Source organism: Chroicocephalus ridibundus, chromosome 30 (genome assembly GCF_963924245.1).
Source record: "Chroicocephalus ridibundus chromosome 30, bChrRid1.1, whole genome shotgun sequence".
In the NCBI taxonomy this organism is placed as follows: domain Eukaryota; kingdom Metazoa; phylum Chordata; class Aves; order Charadriiformes; family Laridae; genus Chroicocephalus; species Chroicocephalus ridibundus.
Genome location: NC_086313.1, coordinates 50,998 through 61,872, shown reverse-complemented (window position 1 = coordinate 61,872; position 10,875 = coordinate 50,998). Strand labels below are relative to the sequence as shown.

At 62.2% G+C, this 10,875-nt stretch overlaps 2 protein-coding genes across 3 annotated transcripts in view; one reads left to right on the top strand and one right to left on the bottom strand.

The window, feature by feature from the left end:
• The first annotated feature begins 1,438 nt into the window (after positions 1-1,438).
• Positions 1,439-8,990, top strand: LOC134508048 (sushi, nidogen and EGF-like domain-containing protein 1). 2 transcript variants are annotated; one of them, XM_063319116.1, is made up of 7 exons: positions 1,439-1,491; positions 4,174-4,277; positions 5,011-5,141; positions 6,048-6,335; positions 6,520-6,657; positions 8,198-8,415; positions 8,555-8,990. In XM_063319116.1, coding segments are annotated over exons 1-7 (891 nt in total). In that variant the 5' UTR covers positions 1,439-1,480; the 3' UTR covers positions 8,556-8,990. The 2 variants fall into 2 exon arrangements, with proteins under 2 accessions (XP_063175186.1, XP_063175185.1); XM_063319115.1 differs by lacking the exon at positions 1,439-1,491 and having other exon boundaries at positions 4,028-4,277.
• Positions 8,991-9,884: 894 nt separating this feature from the next.
• LOC134508026 (spidroin-1-like) overlaps positions 9,885-10,875 on the bottom strand; it is a 9,308-nt gene continuing 8,317 nt past the window's right edge. The window contains exon 7 of the mRNA XM_063319094.1: positions 9,885-9,900. Within this exon, the coding sequence (XP_063175164.1) occupies positions 9,885-9,900 (16 nt within the window). The remainder of the gene's footprint in view (positions 9,901-10,875) is intronic.

Genomic DNA, 10,875 nt, shown 5'->3' with positions numbered 1-10,875 from the left:
AGGGCTGGGGGAGGGGGGGGGGGTTGAGGGGGGGGGGCTTGGGGTGTTTCCCGGACGCCTGGCTCCCCTGCCAGCCCTCTCCCGCCCCAGGCTGTTCCTGACCCCCCCTTGACCGGTTTCAGTCAATAATTCCCGTCACAACCCTGGCACGGGGCCCCCGGACACCTGGGTCTGTGTCCCCCCCCCCCCGGGGGAGGGTGACACCCGGACACCTGGGTCCGTCCCCCCCCCGGGGGAGGGTGACACCCGGACACCTGGGTCCCCTGGAGGATGAGGAAGGGGGAAAGGGGGGAGCGGAGGAGGCTCCCGGATGCCCTGGGGGGGTGGGGGTGGTGTCCCCTTCCCGCTGTCTCCAGTTGCTCCCAGTCTCTCCCACTTTGTCCCCGTCCCCCTCCAGTGTGCCCCCAGTCCCCCCCACGAGTCCCTTCCGGTCTCCCCCAGTTTGTCCCAGTCCCCTCCAGTGTGCCCCCAGTACATCCCAGTCTCCCCCAGTTTGTCCCACTCCCCTCCGCTGTGCCCCCAGTACATCCCAGTCCCTTCCAGTCTCCCCCAGTTTGTCCCAGTCCCCCCCACAGTGTCCCCAGTGCATCCCAGTTTGTCCCAGTCCCCTCCAGTGTGCCCCCAGTGCATCCCAGTCTCCCCCAATTTGTCCCAGTCCCCTCCACTGTGCCCCCAGTACACCCCCGTCCCCCCAAGAGTCCCTTCCAGTCTCTCCCAGTTTGTCCTAGTCCCCTCCAGTGTGTCCCCAGTACATCCCAGCCCCCCTGCAAGTCCCTTCCAGTCTCCCCCAATTAGTCCCAGTCCCCTCCAGCATGTCCCCAGTACATCCCAGTCCCCCCAAGAGTCCCTTCCAGTCTCCCCCAGTTTGTCCCAGTCCCTTCCAGCGTGTCCCCAGTACATCCCAGTCTCCCCCAGTTTGTCCCAGTCCCCTCCACTGTGCCCCCAGTGCATCCCAGTCTCCCCCAGTTTGTCCCAGTCCCCTCCAGTGTGCCCCCGGTGTCCCCCGTTCCTCCCAGTGCATCCCAGTGTCCCCCCATGTCCCTGTTTTCCCCCCAGTATGTCCCACTCCCTGCAAACGTCGCCCCCTCCCCCCAGTGTCTCCCCAGTCCGCTCCACTCTCCCCCAGTATGCCCCCAAGTGCATTCCGGTCCTCCCCCAGTGTTACCAGTCCCTCCCAGTTTGTCCCAGTGCCCCCCCCCAGTGCCTGCCAATGCAGGGGGGAGTGTCCCCCCCAGTGTCCCCCAGCATGTCCCAGTCCCCCCCCCGAGTGTCCCCCCCGGCAAGAGCCAACAGTCCGTCCCAGTTTGTCCCAGTCCCCCCCAGTGGCGGTGGGGGCAGAGAAGGAAGTGCCCGGGGCCCTGGGAGGTGCCACCTGCGTCCCTGTCCCCGTCACCCACCCCCCCCCCACCCCCCCCCCGGGGCTGTCCCCAGCCCTGGCCATAAAGTGACACCAGTCACGCTGCCACCACCAGCCACTACCATGGGACCTCGGTGAGTGCGGGGACACTGGGGGACATGGGAGGGGACCTGGGGACAGGACACGGGGACACAGAGGGGGACATTGAGGGACACGGGAGGGGATATGGGGACACGGAGGGGGACACTGAGGGACATGGGAGGGGACACGGGGACATCTGGACCCATGGGGACATGGAGGGGGACATTGAGGGACATAGGAGGGGACATGGGGACACTGGGGGACACGGGGATGGGACATGGGGACATCTGGACACATGGGGACACGGAGGGGGACATTGAGGGACATGGGAGGGGACATGGGGACACTGGGGGACATGGGAGGGGACATGGGGATGAGACACAGGGAGGACATTGAGGGACATGGGAGGGGACATGGGGACACTGGGGGACACGGGGATGGGACATGGGGACATCTGGACACATGGGGACACGGAGGGGGACATTGAGGGACATGGGAGGGGACATGGGGATGAGACACAGGGAGGACATTGAGGGACATGGGAGGGGACATGGGGACACTGGGGGACACGGGGATGGGACATGGGGACATCTGGACACATGGGGACACGGAGGGGGACATTGAGGGACATGGGAGGGGACATGGGGACAATGGGGGACATGGGAGGGGACATGGGAGGGGACAAGGGGACACTGGGGGACACGGGCATGGGAGATGGGGACGGGACATGGGGACATACAGGGGGACATTGAGGGACATGGGAGGGGACATGGGGACACTGGGGGAAATGGGGACATGGAGCGGGACATTGAGAGACATGGGAGGGGACATGGGGACGGGACACGGGGACATGGAGGGGGACATTGAGGGACATGGGAGGGGACATGGGGTCACTGGGGGACATGGGAGGGGACATGGGGACATGGAGGGGGACATTGAGGGACATGGGAGGGGACATGGGGTCACTGGGGGACATGGGAGGGGACATGAGAAGGATGTGGGGACCTGGGGACATCTGGACACATGGGGACGTGGAGGGGGACATGGGAGGGACATTGAGGGACATGAGAAGGACTTAGGGGGACATTGCAGGACATGGGGACATGGCGGGAGCATGGAGGACGTGGGAGGGGACGCAAGGATCTCTGGCCACCTGGGGACATCTGGATGCATGGGGACATGGAGGGAGACATGGAGGGACATGGGACAGGTCATGAGAAGGACAGGGGGACATGGAGGGACATTGCAAGACATGGGGACATGGGAGGGGACATCTGGAGACATGGGGACATTGGGGGACACGGAGAGGGGCACTGAGGGACATGGAAAGGGACACGAGAAGGACATGAAGACATGGGGGGGACACAGATGAAGGACAGCTGGGTGGATGGGTGGAGAAGACATGGCTGGCTGGATGGATGGATGGGTGAAGGACAGCTGGGTGGGTGAAGAAGACATGGATGGGTGGATGAAGGATGGATGGATGGATGGATGGATGGATGGATGGATGAAGAAGACATGGATGGGTGGATGAAGGATGGGTGGATGGATGGATGGATGGATGAAGACATGGATGGATGAAGAAGACATGGATGGGTGGATGAAGGATGGGTGGATGAAGGATGGATGAAGAAGACATGGATGAGTGGATGAAGGATGGATGGATGAAGAAAACATGGATGAGTGGATGAAGGATGGATGGATGGATGGATGGATGAAGAAGACATGGATGGGTGGATGAAGGATGGATGGATGGATGAAGAAGACATGGATGGGTGGATGAAGGATGGATGAAGAAGACATGGATGGGTGGATGAAGGATAGATGGATGGATGGATGAAGGCATGGATGGATGAAGAAGACATGGATGGGTGGATGAAGGATGGATGAAGAAGACATGGATGGGTGGATGAAGGATGGATGGATGGATGGATGGATGAAGAAGACATGGATGGGTGGATGAAGGATGGATGGATGGATGAAGAAAACATGGATGAGTGGATGAAGGATGGATGGATGGATGAAGAAGACATGGATGGGTGGATGAAGGATGGATGAAGAAGACATGGATGGGTGGATGAAGGATAGATGGATGGATGGATGAAGGCATGGATGGATGAAGAAGACATGGATGGGTGGATGAAGGATGGATGAAGAAGACATGGATGAGTGGATGAAGGATGGATGGATGGATGGATGGATGGATGGATGAAGAAGACATGGATGGGTGGATGAAGGATGGATGGATGAAGAAGACACGGATGGGTGGATGAAGAAGATGTGGATGGATGAAGGACAGATGGGTGGATGAAGGATGGATGGATGGATGGATGAAAGATGGATGGATGAGTGGATGAAGGATGGATGGATGAAGAAGACATGGATGAGTGGATGAAGGATGGATGGATGGATGAGGGATGGATGAAGGATGGGTGGATGGATGAAGAAGACATGGATGGATGAAGGATGGATAGATGGCTGAAGAAGACAAGGATGGGTGGATGAAGGATGGATGGATGGATGGATGGATGGATGGATGGATGGAGAAGACATGGATGAGTGGATGGATGAAGGATGGGTGGATGGATGAAGGATGGATGGCTGGCTGAAGAAGACATGGATGGATGAAGGATGGATGGCTGGCTGAAGAAGACATGGCTGGGTGGATGAAGGATGGACAGAGGGCCGGCCAGAAGAAGGAAGGACGAGCACCCCTCACCCCCCCACTCCCCCAGGCCCGGCCAGATGACGGCTCCCCCCGTTCTCCTCCTCCTCCTCCTCAGCCACACAGACGAGTGGGGACCCCTGGGGACGTGGGGGTCACCCACGAGACCCCCGGGTAAGTGGGGGACACCGTGGGGATGGGGGGGGCACCCATGGGACACCCGGATGAGTGGGGACACGGGTCCCATACTCCCATACTGGGAGGTCCTGGGGTGACACTGGGGTCCCAGGCCCATACTGGGAGGTTCTGAGGTGACACTGGGAGGTCCCAGACCCATACTGGGAAGTTCTGAGGTGACTCTGGGAGGTCCCAGACCCATACTGGGAAGTTCTGGGGTGACACTGGGAGGTCCCAGGCCCATACTGGGAAGTTCTAAGGTGACACTGGGAGGTCCCAGACCCATACTGGGAGGTTCTGGGGTGATGCTGGGAGGTCCCAGACCCATACTGGGAAGTTCTGAGGTGACTCTGGGAGGTCCCAGACCCATACTGGGAGGTTCTGGGGTGATGCTGGGAGGTCCCAGGCCCATACTGGGAGGTTCTGGGGTGACACTGGGAGGTCCCAGGCCCACATCAGGAGGTCCCAGGCCCATACTGGGAGGTTCTGGGGTGATACTGGGGGTCCCAGGCCCATAACGGTGGGGGGGGGTTGGGGGGGGTCCCATACCCTTTTTGGGGGGTCCCGTGCCCATCCTGGAAGGTCCCAGATCCGTACTGGAAGGTCCCACAGTGACATGGGGGGTTCTGGGGCCACCATGGGGGACTCAGACCCACGGTGAGATGGGGGGGGCGGTTCTTACTCCTCGCCGTGGGTCGCTGACGGGTGCCCCCCCCCGCCCCCCCACAAGATGGGCTGCTCTACCCCTTCGGGCCGGAGGTTGGGGACGAGGCCACCCCCCATGAAGACGACGGGATGAGCCCCGAGATCTTCCTCTGGGAGACCTTCTCCTTCTACGGACGTCCCCACCGCTCCCTCTATGTGGGTCCCGGGCCCCATGGCAGGGGGGTGCTGTGGGTTGGGGCGCTATGGGACACCATGGTTGGGGACACCAAGAGTTGGGTCATACCATGGGTTGGGGACACCATGGGTTGGGGACACCATGGTTGGGTGACACCACGGGTTGGGGACACCATGGTTGAGTGACACCATGGGTGGAGACACCATGGTTGGGTGACACCATGGGTTGGGGCCACCGTGGTTGGGTGACACCATGGGTGGAGACACCGTGGTTGGGTGACACCATGGGTTGGGGCCACCATGAGTTGGGGGCCACCGTGGGTTTGGGCTACCATGAGTTCAGGCCACCATGGGTGGAGACACCATGGGCTGGGGGCCACCATGAGTTGGGGCCACCATGGTTGGGTGACGCTATGGGTGGAGACACCACGGTTGGGTGACGCCATGAGTTTGGGCCACCATGGTTGAAAACACCATGGGTTGGAGACACTGGGGGTGGAGATACCCTGGTTGGGGACCACCATGGGTTGGCGACCACCATGGGTTGGAGACACCGTGGCTGGGTGGCACCATGGGTTGGAGGCCACCATGGGTTGGAGGCCACCATGGGTTGAGGGTCAAGATGCCTGGGGCCACCATGGGTTGGAGACACTGTGGGTGGAGATACCCTGGTTGGGGACCACCATGGGTTGGCGACCACCATGGGTTGGAGACACCATGGCTGGGTGGCACCGTGGGTTGGAGGCCACCATGGGTTGGAGGCCACCATAGGTTGGGTTCCAGCATAGATTGGAGGCCACTATGGGTTGAGGGTCAAGATGCCTGGGGTCACCATGGATTGGAGACGTCATGGTTGGGAGCCACCATGGTTGAGGGCCACCACGGATGACAGGTGGGTCACCGCGGGGTGACGGTTGCTTCCTACAGGTCAACAACAATGGGGTGGTGTCCTTTGGGACCGGGGTCCCCGAGTTCACCCCCGAGCCCTTCCCGTTGCCCGGCCACCGCCCCTTCGTGGCTCCGTACTGGGCCGACGTGGACACCAGACTGGGAGGTGACGTCTTCTACCGGCAGAGCCGGGAGCCGGAGCTGCTGGCCCGCCTGACCCGTGACCTGGCCACCGCCGCGACGCCCTCAGAGCCTCCCCCTCGACCCACCTGGGCTTTCGTGGCCACCTGGGATCGCGTCTCCTACTTTGGGGCCGCCTCCAAGAAGGTGGGACGCGGGGGGACGAGGGAGGTGGCCGACGGTGGTGGCCCCCCCACGACGGGTGTCACCTACCCACGTGGCGAACACGGGGACGGGCCCAGAAGGCGGAGACACGGAGATGGAGACGGGGGGCCACCACGACGCGGTGACGACGTGTCCCGTGTGTGTCCCCCCGCCCCCCGCCCCGTAGGTCAACACCTTCCAGGCCGTGTTGGCCACCGACGGGGCCACCTCCTACGTCGTCCTCAACTACGGGGACATCCAGTGGACCACGGGCATCTCCAACCAGGGCGACGCCCACACGGGCCTGGGGGGGACCCCCGCCCAGGTGGGGACACGGGGGACAGCGGGGGGGGGGGGGGACAGTGTCCCATCCCCCCCCCCCCGCCAAGGGGACCAGGGCCACCCACCTGGCTGGGGAGGGGGAGATGGGGGGGGGGACTGGGATGGATTTGGGGTGGGATTGGGGAATTTGGGGTGGGATTAGGAACTTTTGGGAGAGGGGAGGGGTGAGGGGTGGGGGGGGGAATGCGGGAGTTTTGGGGGGGGGGGAAGAGGGGAATTTGGGGTGGGATTAAAGGGGTTTGGGTGGGATTAGGGGATTTGGGGGGAATTCGGGAGTTTGGGGGGGGAATTAGGGGATTTGGGGGAATTAAGGGGATTTTGGGGTGAAATTCGGAAATCTGGGGTGGAATTCGGGAGTTTGGGGGGGAACTAAAGGGAGTTTGGGGTGGAATTAGGGGATTTGGGGGGGAATTAAGGGGATTTGGGAGGAATTTTGGTGGAATTCGAGAATTTGGGGGGAATTAAAGGGAATTTGGGGTGGAATTCCGGAGTTTGGGATGGAATTAGGGGATTTGGGGGGAATTAAAGGGAGTTTGGGGTGGAATTAGGAAATTCGGGGGGGAATTCGGGAGTTTGGGGGGAATTAGGGGATTTGGGGGGAATTAAAGGGAGTTTGGGGTGGAATTAGGAAATTCGAGGGGGAATTCGGGAGTTTGGGGGGGAATTAAAGGGAATTTGGGGTGAAATGAGGAGGATTTGGGGTGGAATGAGAAGGATTTGGGTGGAATTCAAGGGAATTTGGGGTGGAATTAAGGGGATTTGGTATGAAATTAGGAAATTCGGGTGGAATTAGGGAATTTGGGGTGAAATGAGGAGGATTTGGGGGAATTACAGGAATTTGGGGGGAATTCTGGTGGAATTGGAGGATTTGGGTGGAATTAAAGGGAATTTGGGGTGGAATTTGGGACTTGGGGTGGAATTAGGGGATTTGGGGGAATTAAAGGGGATTTGGGGTGAAATTAGAAATCTGGGGATTTGGGGCAGGATTAAGGGATTTGGGGCACATTTAAGGGGATTTGGGCAGGATTAAGGTAATTTTGGGCACATTTAAGGGGATTTGGGCAGGATTAAGGGGATTTGGGCACGATTAAGGTTATTTTGGGCAGGATTAAGGTTATTTTGGGCACATTTAAGGGATTTGGGCAGGATTAAGGTAATTTTGGGCAGGATTAAGGTTATTTTGGGCACATTTAAGGGGATTTTGGCAGGATTAAGGTTATTTTGGGCACATTTAAGGGGATTTGGGGCAGGATTAAGGTTATTTGGGCAGGATTAAGGTTATTTTGGGCACATTTAAGGGGATTTGGGGCAGGATTAAGGTTATTTTGGGCAGGATTAAGACAATTTCGGGCAGGATTAAGGGGGTTTGGGGCAGGACTAAGGGGATTTGGGGCAGACCCCCAGTTTCTCAGCCGCCGCCGGCTCCTCACCCCCCCAACCCCGTCACCCCGTCACCCCGTGTCCCTTGTGCCGTGTCCCCGTCCCCGTCCCGTTGTCCGGTCCCCTCCCCCGCCGTATCCCAGGCCGGGTTCAACAGCGGGGACGACGTCCACTACTACAACATCCCGGGCTCGCGCTCGCCGGCGGTGCTGACCATCGGCCGCCGGAGCAACGTGGGGGTGCCGGGACGCTGGATCTTCCGCGTGGACGAATTCACGGCTACCGAGGTCCCCCCCGTCACCCCCTCGCCCCCCCCGGCCCAGGGCGGGACCACCAAGAAGAGGGTGTACATCTGCGAGTGGTGAGTGGTGGGCAACCGGACCCCCGGGAAGACCCCGGGGGGTCAACCGGACACCCGGGGGGGCGTCCCCTGGGGTCGGGGGACACCCGGATGCCGGGGGTCCCCTAACACCCTTCCCCCCCACAACCCCCCTCCGCAGAAGGACACGTCACCCTGGGGGACGCGTCACCACGGGAACAGCAATAAAGAGTCGCCCAGCAGCACGTGGCGGGGGTGTGTGTGTCACGCGTGTCCCCAGCCACACCGTGACACGGCCGGTGACACCCGGCACCCACACGGTGACGCAGCCGGTGACAACCGGCACCCGCATTGTGATACAGATGGTGACACCCGGTGACACCCAGCACCCACACTGTGACACAGCCGGTGTCACCTGGCACCCACATTGTGCTACAGCCGGTGACACCTGGTGACACCCGGTGACACCCGGTGACACCCGGCACCCACACAGTGACACAGCCTGTGTCACCCAGTGACACCCAGGACCCACATTGTGACACAGCCGGTGACAACCAGCACCCACACCGTGACACAGCCGGTGTCACCTGTCACCTACGCCATGATACAGCTGGTGACACCCGGCACCCACACCGTGATACAGTTGATGTCACCTGGCACCCACATGGTGACACACATGGTGACACCCAGCACCCACACCCTGATACAGCTGGTGACACCTGGCAGCCACACGGTGACACAGCTGGTGTCACCCACTGACACCCACGCTGTGCTACAGCCGGTGTCACCCAGTGGCACCCAGGACCCACACGGTGACACAGCCAGTGTCACCTGGCACCCACATTGTGCTACAGCCGGTGTCACCTAGTGACACCCGGCACCCACATTGTGATACAGTCAGTGACACCCGGTGACGCCTGCACCCACACCGAGATACAGTTGGTGACACCCGGCACCCACATTGTGCTACAGCCGGTGTCACCCAGTGACACCCAGGACCTGCATTGTGATACAGTCGGTGACATCCGGTGACACTCGGCACCCACATGGTGACACAGCCGGTAACACCCGGCACCCACACTGTGCTACAGCCAGTGTCACCCAGTGGCACCCAGGACCCACACGGTGACACAGCCAGTGTCACCTGGCACCCACATTGTGCTACAGCTGGTGTCACCCAGTGGCACCCAGCACCCACATTTTGCTACAGCCGGTGACAGCCGGTGACACCCGGCACCCACCCGGTGACACACCTGGTGACACCCAGCACCCACACCGTGATACAGCCAGTGACACCTGGTGACACCCAGCACCCACACTGTGACACAGCCGGTGTCACCCACTGACACCCACGCTGTGCTACAGCCAGTGTCACCCAGTGACACCCAGGACCCACACTGTGATACAGTCGGTGACACCTGGCACCCACGTGGTGACACAGCCGGTGACACCCGGCACCCACATTGTGCTACAGCCGGTGTCACCCAGTGACACCCAGGACCCGCATTGTGCTACAGCTGGTGACACCTGGTGACACCCGGCACCCACACAGTGACACAGCCGGTGTCACCCAGTGGCACCCAGCACCCACCTTGTGACACAGCCGGTGACACCCGGCACCCACCCGGTGACACGGACAGTGTCACCCGCACCCACGGCGGGGCCGCCTGCCCGGGGGTCCCTTGGGTGGGGGGTATCAGTGTCACCCGGGGGCCCTCCCTGTGTCCCCCCCCTCAGGAATGTGTCACACCCCCACCCCCACCCCCCCGCCCCCCAAGGGGACGCGGCGGCGTCCGGGTGTCCCCAGAGTCACCCCTGGGGGGGGGAGGGGGGGGGAGGAGGGGCCGGGCGAGGCCTCAATGGGTGCCTTTGTTGGGGGGCAGCGGGGTCAAGGCCGGGGGGAGGGCGAGGGGCGGGGGGGGCTGGGGGGGGGGGCGGGGAGAGGGGAGGCAGAACAAGGCTCCATTCAACCCTCCGGGGGGGGGACCGGGGGGGGGGGCACCCAGGGGGCCGGGGGAGGGGGGACCCAGACATCCTGGGAACCCCCCCCCCACCCACCCCACCCAAGGGGAGACCCAGGGGTCCGGGGGGGGGGGGGGGGGCCCCACCCATGAGACACCCCCCCCCCCCAAGGGACCCAGGCGTCCGGGGACCCCCCCACCCATAGGAAACCCCCCCCCCCACGGGTGGGACTCAGGCGTCCTGGGGGGACCCCCCACCTGGGAAACCCCCCCCACCCCACCCATGGGACCCCCCCCCAGCCATGGACACTCCCCCCCCCCCGCAAGGGGGGGACCCGGGCATCTGGGGACCCCCCCACCCATAGGAAACCCCCCCTCCTTGGGTGGGACCCAGGCATTTTGGGACCCCCCCCCGCCACCCATGGGACTCCCCCCCCCCCGCCTTAGGAACCCCCCCCCCGGCGGTGGGGGGGGGGGTTGGGGGCACCCAGGCGGCGAGGGGGGGGGGGTGTTGGATGGGGGTGGGGGTGTCTCCTGGCAC